Source organism: Hemitrygon akajei, chromosome 8 (genome assembly GCF_048418815.1).
Source record: "Hemitrygon akajei chromosome 8, sHemAka1.3, whole genome shotgun sequence".
NCBI classification, from domain to species: Eukaryota; Metazoa; Chordata; class Chondrichthyes; order Myliobatiformes; family Dasyatidae; genus Hemitrygon; species Hemitrygon akajei.
This window is the reverse complement of record NC_133131.1, coordinates 79,060,308-79,077,579: the sequence shown is the minus strand read 5'-3', so window position 1 is coordinate 79,077,579 and position 17,272 is coordinate 79,060,308. Positions and strand designations below refer to the sequence as shown.

Sequence of the window (17,272 nt, the reverse complement as noted above, 5' to 3'; positions counted from 1 at the left end):
GACCCTGTGGCCCCGAGTCTGTAGAAACAGCACACGGAGAGGAGTGTGGTACAAACACATACAATTAGAACAGAACCAGAATCAGAATCATATTCAATATCACTGGCATATATCATAAAATTTGTTGTTTTGTGGCAGCAGTACATGATAAAAAAAACTATAATTAACAATAAAGAATGTATATTAAATTCAATAAACAGTGCAAAATGAGAGCAAACTAGTGAGGCAGAGTGCATGGGTTCATTGTCCATTCAGAAATCTGATGGTGGCGGAGAAGAAGCTTCTCCTGAAATGTCAAATGTGTGACTTCAGACTCCTGTACCTCCTCCCTGATGAAGCAATGAGAAGAGGGCATGTGATGGGTGGTGAGGTATTTAATGGATAATGCCACTTTTTGAAGGTGTCCTCATTGCTGGGGAGGCTAGTGCCCATGATGGCTGTGTTTACAACTTTCTGTAGTCACAGGATTGTCTGATTAGACATTTACATGAACGAGCAGAGTGTACGAGTGTACCTGATAAAGTGACCTCCACCTCGCTCAATGTACTGTGCACACCCTACCCCGGTGCATTTCCCCAGAGGCACTTGCCCAGCAGCTCCCCCAGCCCGGCTCTGCCTCAGCCCCACGACACCTCAGCTCCATTTGCCACTTCTCACCCCCGCCCAGCAAGCCCAGGAGACATCATTCTCAGTTCCGAACAGTTTCTGCTGATACTTCCAGGTGAAGTGTTGGAGAGTTGAGGGCACTGATAGACAGGCAAAAGTAGAGTCAGTGGCCACTTTATCAGATAGAGGAGTGGATCCTGCTGTGGTCTTCTCCTGCTGGAGCCCATCCACTTCAACGTTAATTGTGGCCACTCTCCTGCTGTAATGAGACATCTGTCTGCAGAATCTGTTATGTTTAAGATTACACTCTTACTATTAAACAAAGGATTGAATACAAAATCATTAGGAACTGATTTTCTGGACAGTAGGGTTGACACGAGGCACAAATTTGCAGTGGTGAAGGGAGATGGAATCAAGGGGTTTCTCAAAGACTGCCAGGACTTCTGGGACTTGCTGATGTGTAGGGTAAGAAGGCAGAGACCCTATCATATTCAAACGGGACACAGGTGAATTAAAACACTGTGACCTACAGGGATGGAGCCATGGTTGGAAGCTGGGATCAGGCTGGATATCAACATTCACTCAAATAGTTTTTTACAACTGCGCACACCATTGTTCTGAACAGGAAAGTTTTAAATGGCCTGTAAACATTGCAGCACTTTAAATTTTTCTGCAATGTGCAGACTATGAATATTTAGAAAATTGAAAAATCGCATACTTTTGATTTTATGAATTGAAGGATATAATTAAAGACAGTCCAACAAAGAAAATCTTTCACATTCTGTAAACTTTCTCTAGCTGTGTCCAATTCCAGTTAACGCAGCAACATAGGCTACGTGTGTGGGAGTATTTCAGCCATTGTGTGGCCGCGCACCCACACAGCTTAGAGTGAACAGTGTGAGAAAGATCCATCCCAACTGACACAGCTGGGATTGGCTGAATGTCCGTTTTCTGCTTTATGAAGTATTTTCTGATCTGAGTGTGGTCTGACCAAGAGAGACCAAAACTGTGAGTACATACTGTGGGTGGCCTAAGCAAGGAAGACAGGGACTGGAATTGAATATGCTTCTCACAATGTGGTCTGAATCAGGGAGATTGGTAATAAGCAACACGTACAACACGCTGTAGGAACTGGTTTTACCTTCCCCTTACAGAAGAAATATAATAAAAAATTCTTAAACCGAGCATTACCTATGAATACAGTGTCTGATGTCACTAGTTCCTTTGCCTTTTGGAAGTCCATCTCACATTGCTTTCTGCATTGACTTTTCTTCGTAATCTGTCGTCATGAGTTCAAGGGGGGAAGCACAGTTGCCAGGATTGGCAGAAACCTGTTATTGTGGAGGTCCGCACACAAGGGGCTCGAACCGCCATCGGGAGCTGCAGGCAGATGCGCTCGGGGCGGAACTTCCGGGGACGGTCTGACATCACTTCCATTGACGCAGTGACTGGTTGCAGTGACCCATGGGAGAGGAGATTTAAGCGCGCAAGTTTGAATCAGTAAAGTCATTCCAAGTTCAGCTCTCTTTGCCTCCATGTGTTTCTTTAGTAGCACATTGTGCGCGACTACAATGGTGACCCCGACGTTCCGGACGGCATCTGGAACCACCGACTCTGCAATCAGCCATGAATCCGAGCAATTCGCACAGTGCGGTCTCTCTGAAGCTTCTGACTTTCTGGGCCACTCAGCCCCACGTTTGGTTCGAGCAGGCTAAGGCCCAGTTCAATATCAGAGACATTAAACAACATCACGCGGTATTACTACGTGGTCAGCACGCTCGTCCAGCAGACGACAGGCCGTATCATCGACTTCCTACACCAGCCACCAACGGAGGACAGGTACACTAAGCTTAAGGCGCTCCTGATCCGTATCTTCAGAATGTCCTGCCACGAACGGGTTGCGCGGCTTCTACACATGGACAGCCTGGGTGACGCCATGCCATCCGAGCTCGTGAATGATATGTTGATGCTCGTGGACGGCCATAAGCCGTGCCTTTTATTTGAACAGTTGTTCCTCGAGTAAATGCCAGAGGACATTCGCCTCCTCCTCACGAGTGAGGATTTCAGCGACCCACACAGGGTCGCTGCTAAAGAAGACGTCCTTTGGCAGAGCAAGCAACATGGAGCAGCCTCCATTGGCCTAGTCACGATCGCGCGCCCCAAAGCCCAGGCCCCGCAACCGAAGCCGTCGAGACCCACGGGGGAAAAAGATGAACATTCGGAACAATGGTGTCTCTATCACCAAAGATGGGGCTCAGATGCGCGCCGCTGTCGTCCACCATGTGCTTTTCCTGGAAACGCCGGGAACAGCTGTCGCTAATGACTACGACGGCTGGCCACCGAGACAGCCTCCTATACCTCTGGGACTGACACTCCGGGCTGCGCTTCCTGGTAGACACCGGGGCCAAAGTCCGTGTACTGCCCCCCTCCAACATGGACGCTTGTAACACAGTCCCAGGCCCCGAACTCACTGTTGCAAATGGCACCAGTATTCAGGCGTACGGCCTGTGAACTATCTCACTGCATTTCGGGTCCAGCCATTTCACTTGGACTTTCACGTTGACAACGGCGTCACAGCCACTACTAGGGGCAGATTTCCTATGAGCCAACTGCCTCCTGATCGACCTAAAAGGCCGGCATTTGGTCCACGCCGAGACGTTCCAGACTTTCCAGCTCGGAGAAGCCAAGCTACCGGCCCTTCACCTGGATTCCGTGACCCTCTCAGGTAACAAATTCACCAGGGTGTTGGCGGAATTCCCCTCCATAGTCACCCTGCAGTTCTCCACGGCCGACCCCAAGCACAGCGTGCAGCACCACATCCCCACGCAAGGACCGTCGCTGCACGCCCGAGCTCGCAGGCTCCCACCCGACAAGCTCCACCTCGCCAAGGAGCAGTTCCGTAAGATGGAAGAGCTGGGAATCGTACGCCGCTCAGACAGCCCGTGGGCATCCCCGCTGCACATGGTGCCCAAGTTCGCAGGAGGATGGAGGCCCTGCGGAGACTACAGAAGGCTCAATGACGCCACAACCAGCAACAGATACCTGGTACCCCACATCCAGGACTTCACGGTAAACCTGCACAGAGCGACCATCTTCTCCAAAATCAATGAGTTAATCGAGGACCAGTGGCAACCACTCGCTTTCTTCAGCCGACACCTACGGCCACCAGAGGTGAAGTACAGCGCCTTCGACAGAGAGTTGCTAGCGCTCTACCTGGCTGTCTGGCATTTCTGGTACTTCCTCGCGGGAAGGGAGTTCACAGTGAATACAGACCACAAGCCCCTCACCTTCGCACTGGCCAAGCTATCGGACCCATGGTCGGCTCAGCAGCAGAGGCACCTGTCCTTTATTTCAGAATCCACCACGGACATCCACCACATCGCAGGGAAGAACAACGTCATCGCCAACACACTGTCTTGCCCCTGCCTCCACTCAGTAGGCATATCGTCCAGGGGAATAGACTACGCAGCACTGGCAGAAACACAATGGTTGGACACCGAGATCCCGGCTTATCGCACCGGCGTTTCGGAGCTCCAGTTGGAGGACATCTCCATCGGCCCGGCAGCGGATCGACTCCTGTGTGACGTGTCTACCCGCAAACCCTGACCCGTGGTACCAGCAGCATTGTGGCACCGGGTGTTCGACACGCAGCATGACCTGGCCACCCGTCCATCCGGGTGTTCGACACGACCTGGCCCACCCGTCCATCCCGGTGTTCGACACGCTGCACGACCTGGCCCACCCGTCCTTCCGGGTGTTCGACACGACCTGGCCCACCCGTCCATCCGGGTGTTCGACACGACCTGGCCCACCCGTCCATCCGGGTGTTCGACACGCTGCACGACCTGGCCCACCCGTCCATCTGGGTGTTCGACACGACCCAGCCCACACGTCCATCCAGGTGTTCGACACGCTGTACGACGCGGCCCACCCGTCCATCCGGGTGTTCGACACGTTGCACGACCCAGCCCACCCGTCCATCCGGGTGTTCGACACGTTGCACGACCCAGCCCACCCGTCCATCCAGGTGTTCGACACGACCCAGCCCACACGTCCATCCAGGTGTTCGACACGCTGTACGACGCGGCCCACCCGTCCATCCGGGTGTTCGACACGTTGCACGACCCAGCCCACCCGTCCATCCGGGTGTTCAACACGACCTGGCCCACCCGTCCATCCGGGTGTTCGACACGACCTGGCCCACCCGTCCGTTCGGGTGTTCGACACGACCTGGCCCACCCGTCCATCCGGGTGTTCGACACGACCTGGCCCACCCGTCCGTCCGGGTGTTCGACACGACCTGGCCCACCCATCCGTCCGGGTGTTCGACACGACCCGGCCCACCCGTCCATCCGGGTGTTCGACACGACCTGGCCCACCCGTCCGTCCGGGTGTTCGACACGACCCGGCCCACCCGTCCGTCCGGGTGTTCAACACGACCTGGCCCACCCGTCCATCCGGGTGTTCGACACGCTGCACGACCCAGCCCACCTGTCCATCCAGGTGTTCGACACGACCTGGCCCACCCGTCCATCCGGGTGTTCGACACGCTGCACGACCCAGCCCACCCGTCCATCCGGGTGTTCGACACGCTGCACGACCCGGCCCACCCGTCCATCCGGGTGTTCGACACGCTGCACGACCCGGCTCACCCGTCCGTCCGGGTGGTCGACACGACCCGGCCCACCCGTCCATCCAGGTGTTCGACACGACCCGGCCCACCCGTCCATCCGGGTGTTCGACACAACCCGGCCCACCCGTCCGTCCGGGTGTTCGACACGACCCGGCCCACCCGTCCTTCCGGGTGTTCGACACGCTGCACAACCCGGCCCACCCGTCCATCCAGGTGTTCGACACGACCCGGCCCACCCGTCCATCCGGGTGTTCGACACAACCCGGCCCACCCGTCCGTCCGGGTGTTCGACACGACCCGGCCCACCCGTCCTTCCGGGTGTTCGACACGCTGCACAACCCGGCCCACCCGTCCTTCCGGGTGTTCGACACGCTGCACGACACGGCTCACCCGTCCGTCCGGGTGTTCGACACGACCCGGCCCACCCGTCCATCCGGGTGTTCGACACGCTGCACGACCCGGCTCACCCGTCCGTCCGGGTGTTCGACACGTTGCACGACCCAGCCCACCCGTCCGTCCGGGTGTTCGACACGTTGCACGACCCGGCTCACCCGTCCGTCCAGGTGTTCGACACGACCCGGCCCACCCGTCCATCCGGGTGTTCGACACGCTGCACGACCCGGCCCACCCGTCCTTCCGGGTGTTCGACACGCGGCACGACCCAGCCCACCCGTCTGTTCGGGTGTTCGACACGCTGCACGACCCGGCCCACCTGTCCGTCCGGGTGTTCGACACAACCCAGCCCACACGTCCGTCCGGGTGTTCGACACGCTGCACGACCCGGCCCACACGTCCATCCGGGTGTTCGACACGCTGCACGACCCGGCCCACCCGTCCTTCCGGGTGTTCGACACGCTGCACGACCCGGCCCACCCGTCCGTCCAGGTGTTCGACACGCTGCACGACCCGGCCCACCCGTCCATCCGGGTGTTCTACACGCTGTACAACCAGGCCCACCCGTACATCCGGGTGTTCGACACGCTGCACGACCCGGCCCACCCGTCCTTCCGGGTGTTCGACACGCTGCACGACCCGGCCCACCCGTCCATCCGGGTGTTCAACACGCTGCACGACCCGGCCCACCCGTCTGTCCGGGTGTTCGACACGACCCAGCCCACACGTCCGTCCGGGTGTTCGACACGCTGCACGACCCGGCCCACCCGTCCATCCGGGTGTTCGACACGCTGCACGACCCGGCCCACCCGTCCGTCCGGGTGATCGACACGCTGCACGACCCGGCTCACCCGTCCGTCCGGGTGTTCGACACGCTGCACGACCCGGCCCACCCGTCCATCCGGGTGTTCGACACGACCCGGCCCACCCGTCCATCCAGGTGTTCGACACGCTGCACGACCCGGCCCACCCGTCCATCCGGGTGTTCGACACGCTGCACGACCCGGCCCACCCGTCCGTCAGGGTGTTCGACACGACCCACCCCACCCGTCCATCCGGGTGTTCGACACGACCTGGCCCACCCGTCCATCCGGGTGTTCGACACGCTGCACGACCTGGCCCACCCGTCCATCTGGGTGTTCGACACGACCCAGCCCACACGTCCATCCAGGTGTTCGACACGCTGTACGACGCGGCCCACCCGTCCATCCGGGTGTTCGACACGTTGCACGACCCAGCCCACCCGTCCATCCGGGTGTTCGACACGTTGCACGACCCAGCCCACCCGTCCATCCAGGTGTTCGACACGACCCAGCCCACACGTCCATCCAGGTGTTCGACACGCTGTACGACGCGGCCCACCCGTCCATCCGGGTGTTCGACACGTTGCACGACCCAGCCCACCCGTCCATCCGGGTGTTCAACACGACCTGGCCCACCCGTCCATCCGGGTGTTCGACACGACCTGGCCCACCCGTCCATCCGGGTGTTCGACACGACCTGGCCCACCCGTCCATCCGGGTGTTCGACACGCTGCACGACCTGGCCCACCCGTCCATCTGGGTGTTCGACACGACCCAGCCCACACGTCCATCCAGGTGTTCGACACGCTGTACGACGCGGCCCACCCGTCCATCCGGGTGTTCGACACGTTGCACGACCCAGCCCACCCGTCCATCCGGGTGTTCGACACGTTGCACGACCCAGCCCACCCGTCCATCCAGGTGTTCGACACGACCCAGCCCACACGTCCATCCAGGTGTTCGACACGCTGTACGACGCGGCCCACCCGTCCATCCGGGTGTTCGACACGTTGCACGACCCAGCCCACCCGTCCATCCGGGTGTTCAACACGACCTGGCCCACCCGTCCATCCGGGTGTTCGACACGACCTGGCCCACCCGTCCGTTCGGGTGTTCGACACGACCTGGCCCACCCGTCCATCCGGGTGTTCGACACGACCTGGCCCACCCGTCCGTCCGGGTGTTCGACACGACCTGGCCCACCCATCCGTCCGGGTGTTCGACACGACCCGGCCCACCCGTCCATCCGGGTGTTCGACACGACCTGGCCCACCCGTCCGTCCGGGTGTTCGACACGACCCGGCCCACCCGTCCGTCCGGGTGTTCAACACGACCTGGCCCACCCGTCCATCCGGGTGTTCGACACGCTGCACGACCCAGCCCACCTGTCCATCCAGGTGTTCGACACGACCTGGCCCACCCGTCCATCCGGGTGTTCGACACGCTGCACGACCCAGCCCACCCGTCCATCCGGGTGTTCGACACGCTGCACGACCCGGCCCACCCGTCCATCCGGGTGTTCGACACGCTGCACGACCCGGCTCACCCGTCCGTCCGGGTGGTCGACACGACCCGGCCCACCCGTCCATCCAGGTGTTCGACACGACCCGGCCCACCCGTCCATCCGGGTGTTCGACACAACCCGGCCCACCCGTCCGTCCGGGTGTTCGACACGACCCGGCCCACCCGTCCTTCCGGGTGTTCGACACGCTGCACAACCCGGCCCACCCGTCCATCCAGGTGTTCGACACGACCCGGCCCACCCGTCCATCCGGGTGTTCGACACAACCCGGCCCACCCGTCCGTCCGGGTGTTCGACACGACCCGGCCCACCCGTCCTTCCGGGTGTTCGACACGCTGCACAACCCGGCCCACCCGTCCTTCCGGGTGTTCGACACGCTGCACGACACGGCTCACCCGTCCGTCCGGGTGTTCGACACGACCCGGCCCACCCGTCCATCCGGGTGTTCGACACGCTGCACGACCCGGCTCACCCGTCCGTCCGGGTGTTCGACACGTTGCACGACCCAGCCCACCCGTCCGTCCGGGTGTTCGACACGTTGCACGACCCGGCTCACCCGTCCGTCCAGGTGTTCGACACGACCCGGCCCACCCGTCCATCCGGGTGTTCGACACGCTGCACGACCCGGCCCACCCGTCCTTCCGGGTGTTCGACACGCGGCACGACCCAGCCCACCCGTCTGTTCGGGTGTTCGACACGCTGCACGACCCGGCCCACCTGTCCGTCCGGGTGTTCGACACAACCCAGCCCACACGTCCGTCCGGGTGTTCGACACGCTGCACGACCCGGCCCACACGTCCATCCGGGTGTTCGACACGCTGCACGACCCGGCCCACCCGTCCTTCCGGGTGTTCGACACGCTGCACGACCCGGCCCACCCGTCCGTCCAGGTGTTCGACACGCTGCACGACCCGGCCCACCCGTCCATCCGGGTGTTCTACACGCTGTACAACCAGGCCCACCCGTCCATCCGGGTGTTCGACACGCTGCACGACCCGGCCCACCCGTCCTTCCGGGTGTTCGACACGCTGCACGACCCGGCCCACCCGTCCATCCGGGTGTTCAACACGCTGCACGACCCGGCCCACCCGTCTGTCCGGGTGTTCGACACGACCCAGCCCACACGTCCGTCCGGGTGTTCGACACGCTGCACGACCCGGCCCACCCGTCCATCCGGGTGTTCGACACGCTGCACGACCCGGCCCACCCGTCCGTCCGGGTGATCGACACGCTGCACGACCCGGCTCACCCGTCCGTCCGGGTGTTCGACACGCTGCACGACCCGGCCCACCCGTCCATCCGGGTGTTCGACACGACCCGGCCCACCCGTCCATCCAGGTGTTCGACACGCTGCACGACCCGGCCCACCCGTCCATCCGGGTGTTCGACACGCTGCACGACCCGGCCCACCCGTCCGTCAGGGTGTTCGACACGACCCACCCCACCCGTCCATCCGGGTGTTCGACACGCTGTACCACCCGGCCCACCCGTCCATCCAGGTGTTCGACACGACCCGGCCCACCCGTCCATCCGGGTGTTCGACACGCTGCACGACCCGGCCCACCCGTCCATCCGGGTGTTCGACACGCTGTACGACCCGGCCCACCCGTCCATCCAGGTGTTCGACACGACCCGGCCCACCCGTCCATCCGGGTGTTCGACACGCTGCACGACCCGGCCCACCCGTCCTTCCGGGTGTTCGACACGCTGCACGACCCGGCTCACCCGTCCGTCCGGGTGTTCGACACGACCCGGCCCACCCGTCCATCCGGGTGTTCGACACGCTGCACGACCCGGCTCACCCGTCCGTCCGGGTGTTCGACACGTTGCACGACCCAGCCCACCCGTCCGTCCGGGTGTTCGACACGTTGCACGACCCGGCTCACCCGTCCGTCCGGGTGTTCGACACGACCCGGCCCACCCGTCCATCCGGGTGTTCGACACGCTGCACGACCTGGCTCACCCGTCCGTCCGGGTGTTCGACATGACCCGGCACACCCGTCCATCCGGGTGTTCGACACGCTGCACGACCCGGCCCACCCATCCTTCCGGGTGTTCGACACGCGGCACGACCCGGCACACCCGTCTGTTCGGGTGTTCGACACGCTGCACGACCCGGCCCACCCATCCGTCCGGGTGTTCGACACGACCCAGCCCACACGTCCGTCCGGGTGTTCGACACACTGCACGACCCGGCCCACCCATCCATCCGGGTGTTCGACACGCTGCACGACCCGGCCCACCCGTCCATCCGGGTGTTCGACACGCTGCACGACCCGGCCCACCCGTCCTTCCGGGTGTTCGACACGCTGCACGACCCGGCCCACCCGTCCGTCCGGGTGTGCGACACGCTGCACGACCCAGCCCACCCGTCCATCCGGGTGTTCGACACGCTGTACGACCCGGCCCACCCGTCCATCCGGGTGTTCGACACGCTGCACGACCCGGCCCACCCGTCTGTCCGGGTGTTCGACACGACCCAGCCCATACGTCCTTCCGGGTGTTCGACACGCTGCACGACCCGGCCCACCCGTCCATCCAGGTGTTCGACACGCTGCACGACCCGGCCCACCCGTCCATCCGGGTGTTCGACACGCTGCACGACCCGGCTCACCCGTCCGTCCGGGTGTTTGACACGCTGCACGACCCGGCCCACCCGTCCATCCGGGTGTTCGACACGACCCGGCCCACCCGTCCATCCGGGTGTTCGACACGCTGCATGACCCGGCCCACCCGTCCATCCGGGTGTTCGACACGCTGCACGACCCGGCCCACCCGTCCGTCAGGGTGTTCGACACGACCCAGCCCACCCGTCCATCCGGGTGTTCGACACGCTGTACGACCCGGCCCACCCGTCCATCCAGGTGTTCGACACGACCCGGCCCACCCGTCCATCCGGGTGTTCGACACGCTGCACGACCCGGCCCACCCGTCCATCCGGGTGTTCGACACGCTGCACGACCCGGCCCACCCGTCCATCCGGGTGTTCGACACGCTGCACGACCCGGCCCACCCGTCTGTCTGGGTGTTCGACACGACCCAGCCCACACGTCCTTCCGGGTGTTCGACACGCTGCACGACCCGGCCCACCCGTCCATCCGGGTGTTCGACACGCTGCACGACCCGGCCCACCCGTCCGTCCGGGTGTTCGACACGCTGCACGACCCGGCTCACCCGTCCGTCCGGGTGTTCAACACGCTGCACGACCCGGCCCACCCGTCCATCCGGGTGTTCGACACGACCCGGCCCACCCGTCCATCCGGGTGTTCGACACGCTGCACGACCCGGCCCACCCGTCCATCCGGGTGTTCGACACGCTGCACGACCCGGCCCACCCATCCGTCAGGGTGTTCGACACGACCCAGCCCACCCGTCCATCCGGGTGTTCGACACGCTGTACGACCCAGCCCACCCATCCATCCAGGTGTTCGACACGACCCGGCCCACCCGTCCATCCGGGTGTTCAACACGCTGCACGACCCGGCCCACCCGTCCATCCGGGTGTTCGACACGCTGCACGACCCGGCCCACCCGTCCATCCGGGTGTTCGACACGCTGCACGACCCGGCCCACCTGTCCATCCGGGTGTTCGACACGCTGCACGACCCGGCCCACCCGTCCATTCGGGTGTTCGACACGCTGCACGACCCGGCCCACCCGTCCATCCGGGTGTTCGACACGACCCGTCCCACCCGTCCATCCAGGTGTTCGACACGCTGCATGACCCAGCCCACCCGTCCATCCGGGTGTTCGACACGCTGCACGACCCGGCCCACCCGTCCATTCGGGTGTTCGACACGACCCGGCCCACCCGTCCATCCGGGTGTTCGACATGCTGCACGACCTGGCCCACCCGTCCATCCGGTTGTTCGACACGCTGTACGACCCGGCCCACCCGTCCATCCGGGTGTCCATCAAGCTGGTAGCGGACAGATTCGTCTGGCACGGTTTGCGCAAACAGGTCGGACACTGGGCCAGGACCTGCGTACACTGCCAGACCGCCAAAGTCCAGCAACACGTGAATGCTCCCCTCCAGTAGTTCCAGCCGATGCACAGGACGTTCCAACACATCCATGTGGACATCGTCGGCCTCCTGCCAGTCTCCTGGGGTGCCAGGTATATCTTTACCATGGTAGACAGGTTCACCAGATGGCCGGAAGCCGTACCAATCGCAGACATGTCCACTGAGTCCTGCGCCAGGACGCTCATTGCAAACTGGATCACCAGGTTCGGCCTCCCAACAGACATCACCTCCGACAGAGGGGCACAGTTCACGTCTGGTTTGTGGACAGCACTGGCGCAGCTCCTGGGCACCCAGCTGCATCACACCACAGCGTACCATCCCCAGTTCCACGGTTTGGTAGAGCGATTCCATCGGCATCTCAAGTTGGCCCTGATGGCGTGTCTCAGAGGCCCCAACTGGACAGACAAGCTTCCCTGGGTTCTACTGGGCAACTGCACAGCCCCCTAGGAGGACCTGGACACCTCCTCGGTGGAATTGGTCTACGGCACCCCCGGACGGTCCTGGGCGAGTTCGTACCAGAGGCCCGAGGTTCGGACGAAACTCCAGCTGAGGTGCTAACGAGGCTATGGGACAAGATTGGGACCCTAGGACCAGTCCCGACCTCCAGGCATGGTCCCACGCCATCCTTCACCCCTAAAGACCTCCAAGACTGTGAGTAGGTTTTTATTCGCAGGGGCATGCACAGGTCACCCCTACATCGGCCGTACGAGGGACCATTCAATGTGATCCGGCACAACAGATCCACGTGCGTCATGGAGGTGGGTGGCCGGGAAGAGACTTTTACAGCGGACTGCCTCAAACTGGCACACGTGGACATTAAGCAACCAGTGAGGGTACCCGCACCGCGCCATCGAGGCCAGCCACCCAGGCAAGCCACACAGACTGGGGGCTCCACTCCCCCGATGGACATTTCTGGGGGCGGGGGGGGTGGTGTGGCAGTCCGCACACATGGGACTTGAACTGCCATCGGGAGCCGCGGGCAGATGTGCGGCCCGCTTGGGGCGGACCTTCCGGGGACGGTCTGACGTCACGTCGGCCCCGCTGGTTGCAGGGAGCCATGGGAGGGGAGATTTAAGCGCGAGTTTGAATCAGTAAAGTCATTCCAAGTTCAGCTGTCTCTGCCTCCGTGTGTTTCTTCAGCAGCACGTTGCGCGCGACTACATCGGTGACCCTGATGTTCCAGACGGCATCTGTTTTCTGCTTTATGAAGTATTTTCTGATCTGAGTGTGGTCTGACCAAGTGAGACCATAACTGGAATTGAGAATGCTTCTCACAATGAGGTCTGAATCAGGGAGATAGGTAATAAACAACACGTACAACATGCTGGAGGAACTGGTTTTACCTTCCCCCATCCCAGTTTCACTCTCCCTCCTCCTCCAGCTGCCTATCACCTCCCTCATGGTTCCGCCTCCTTCTGCTACCCGTAGTGCTTTCCCCTTACATTCCTTCTTCACCTTTCCTGCCTATCCCCTCCCTGCTTCCCCTCTGCCACCACCCCTTGATCTTTCCCCTAACTGGTTTTATGCTTTGACCCCAGCATCTGCAAAGTATTTTGTGCATATGGTGGAGAGGCGGAGCAAACTCAGTGGGCCGAATCTTGTGATATAAATAATGAGATGCTGCATGGTGCTCCCAGGCATATGGGGACAAGATCCCTTTATCCATACGTAACAGAAAAGCCCATTTAGCCACATGGAACCGGAGAAGCTCCTTTAGCCACATGGAACAGGAAAAGCCCCTTTATCCACACAGAATAGGAAAAGCCCATTTAGCCACATGGAACAGAAAAAGCCCCTTTACCCACACAGAATAGGAAAAGCCCCTTTACCCACACGGAACAGGAAAAGCCCCTTTATCCACACAGAATAGGAAAAGCCCCTTTACCCACATGGAACAGAAAAAGCCCCTTTAGACACATAGAACAGGAGAAGCTCCTTTACCCACACGGAGTAGGAAAAGCCACTTTAGATTTAGATTATGAGGACACTCAGTCCTCGTTTATTGTCATTTAGAAATGCATGCATTAAGAAATGATACAATGTTCCTCCGGAGTGATATCACAAAATAAAAAAAAGGACAAACCAAGACTCACACTGACAAAACAACATAATTATAGCATATAGTTACGGCAGTGCAAAACAATACCGTAATTCGATAAACGCAGACCATGGACGCGGTTTAAAAAGTCTCAAGTCCCGATTGACTCCAATCGTCCCGATATCAGGTAGCAAACGGGAGAACTCTCCCTGCCATAAACTTCCAGGCACTGACAATGCCTCGGAAGCACCCGACGACAGCAGACTCTGAGTCCGTCCGAAAACTTCGAGCCTCCGACCAGCCCCTCCGATACAGCCTCCCAAGTCATCCTCTGCCCACCGCCTTCAACCTTGTCCCGGCCGCCAAAACAAGCAAAGCCGAGGTCTCAGAGGCCTTCTCCTCTGGAGATTCCGGATGGCACAGAAGCAGCGGCAGCGAAGCGGGCATTTCAGAAGTTTCTCCAGATGTTCCTCCGCGCTCTCAAAATTCAAGATTCAAAAACTTTATTGTCATTCTAACCGTACATCAGCTCTTCAGGGAAGAATTAGACAGTGTTTCCCAGGAACAGTTCAATCACAACATAACAAACGCAACACTAAATAATAAACATAACAATAAATAGTAAAACACAACAGCCACATGTCAGTTAAAATCAAGTTAAAAGTGTCCAAAGCAGAGTCAGTTAGAGCAGCTTTTAGCAGTCTGACTGCCTGTGGGAGGAAGCTGTTTCGTAGCTTTAGCTACTTCAGCTCTCATGTCTGCCTCCATCAAATCAGGATTGTGCACGGATCCCTACTTACACGTAACAGATATCCATTCTCCACAGAGGCCGCGCACGCTGTGTCGCGCCACCATCTTCTCCTCCCCACTCCCACTTTAGCCCTGCAGAACAAGAAAAGCCCCATTAGCCACACGGAATGGGAAAAGCCCCTTTAGCCCATGATCCACACTGACCATCTACCCATTCACGATAATCCTACACTAATACAGTTTTTTAATTCCTCCCACATTCTCATCAACTTGTCCCAGACCCCACTGCTTACATACAGACCTGTGGCAATGTCTGTCCAATGACTAATTAGCTTACCCACCCTACTGACTTTAATTTGTGAAGGAAACCAAAGCTCCCGGGGGAAGCAAAGCCGAAACATAGAGAGCATACAAATTCCACACGGACACCAGCCAAGATCAAGATTGAACCTCGGTCTCTGGCACTGCAAACCTGCAGCTGTACTTGGAGTGCTGCCCTTGAGTGGAGGCTGAATCTGTCATCCCAGATTACTGCCCATCACTGCAATTTACTCCCCAATCTGCCTCGTTTCCCCTCTCAGAATGTGCCACGTCAACAGATAGGAATTAACATCCCGACGACACCCTGATCTGTGAGCTGATGAATGGGGGAGAAGGTGTGTGACCCAGGCTCTCCAGTGTCAGGTTCACTCTGGAACACTGCACACAGTTCCAGTCTAGCTCTGTGCCAGTCACAGTCCCATGGTTACTGCTCTTGCACCAGATTCAGGACCACTCACAGGAGTGACAAAAGACATGGAACTGAGAGAATTCCCAGCATACAGAGCCATAAACAAGACATAACAGAGTGTTTGTGGATGACCCTGGGCAATTTTTTGGAAAGAGGGAACAGCAAATGTGGAAACTTCTTCTAGCAGCAACTGGATGAACTGAAGATGAGTGAAGGGTTAAATGGGTGGGGGGATATGAGCTGGGATTAGCTTTATGTTCACTTGGGACTGTTCAGGATGGGATGGGGAAGTTGGTGATTGAAGTGTCCACAAAGATCTCCTTTACTCATCTTGCATTTCTCTGCCCCAACCTCAGGACTTGTGTCAGGAGCAAACATCACAGTTCAGACCACTGGGATCTGCAACCTCACCTTGACCTGCACCGTGACCTCAGGTGACCACACCAGCTTCACGTGGTGGAGGAATGGAGAACCTTTGGTAAATGACAACAGGCAGCACATCCGGGTACTCGGAAATACGCTAGAGGTTCATCACACTGCAGAGGTCGAGGACATTGTGTACAAATGTGAGGCCAGGAACCCTGTCAGTATTGAAACGGCAGAGATCAAGCTGAGGGACATCTGCAAACTGGACACAAGTGGTAAGTGTCAGAGTAAAGAACCCTGGTTATTCTGAGGGTGTTGTTTCCCTGCAGAGGGAGCTTCAGTCTGTATCGATCCCATATCTTGAAGTGTTAGATGGGACAGTGTAAAGGGAGTTTCTAAACTTGTACTGAGAGTGTGTGGTGGGACAGCAAAGAACTTTACTCTGGATCTAATTTGTGTCTTGGCAGTGTTTAACAGATCACTGGAGAGAGGGGTTTATTCTGTACCCAATATTCTCCCCACTTATTTTAAGCAAAGCTTGATTAAAGCATTTGTCCCGTGCCCAGGATGGACCCAGCCTTTGTGGAGCCCACTGCTCCTTGAAAGTCTCCAGCAGACAATGCTGAACTCTTTTCATTTAACATCCATGAACGGATATATCCTCGGATGATGGGCAGGCTGTGGGTTCAGATGGAGCTTTCGATGGACTACTATCTGTACTGGGAATGGCCACCTCGCTCATGAGCAAAATGTGGAGGAGGTCTCACCCCCTTCTGACCTGGCCACCCATTGTTCAGGAACTAAGTCCAGGCAAACATCGAGTACTGAATTGAGACGCACCTTCTTGTACATGAAGCCTGAGGACAGGGACCCACGAGACCACAAGTGAATATAAAATTAAAATTCTGTTGTGCAGGACTGTTTCCACCAGCACACTCCACCCCAGGTCTCGTATAGCCATATTCAGGACACAGAACAATGGCCGTAAATGGAGGAGACGAGGGTGAACAGTCAGGGTGTACAGGGGCAGTCTGTACAAGAAATGTCTCTGTGTGGGGTGCCCTAACACGCAAGGCATTTTCAATAAGCAACCCATAACTGAGGACTCTCAGCCCAAGAGGCAAATCCTGGAAAATGGGAGTCAGACCAGTTGGGAGCAGACAATGGTCATGAGACCCCTTATCAGAATCAGAATCAGGTTTAATATCACTGGCATATGTTGTTTTGTGGTAGCAGTGCAGTGAAGTACATAACAAAACTATAAATTACAGTAAGGAACTTGTGAATGTGTACCATTTACATATAGAATACAAAATCTATTAACAAGTTAAATAAATAGTGCACAAAGAGAGCTAAACAAACAGTGCAACAGTGTTCACGAGTTGGTTCACCATCCATTCAGAAAGC

The 17,272-nt window shown here is 58.7% G+C and overlaps 1 protein-coding gene across 1 annotated transcript in view; it reads left to right on the top strand.

Annotated features, from left to right (window-relative positions):
- LOC140732512 (SLAM family member 5-like) overlaps positions 1-16,754 on the top strand; it is a 35,357-nt gene extending 18,603 nt beyond the window's left edge. Inside the window, exons 3-4 of the mRNA XM_073055282.1 lie at positions 15,856-16,140; positions 16,663-16,754. Of these exons, the coding sequence (XP_072911383.1) occupies positions 15,856-16,140; positions 16,663-16,754 (377 nt within the window). The remainder of the gene's footprint in view (positions 1-15,855; positions 16,141-16,662) is intronic.
- Positions 16,755-17,272: the final 518 nt, after the last annotated feature.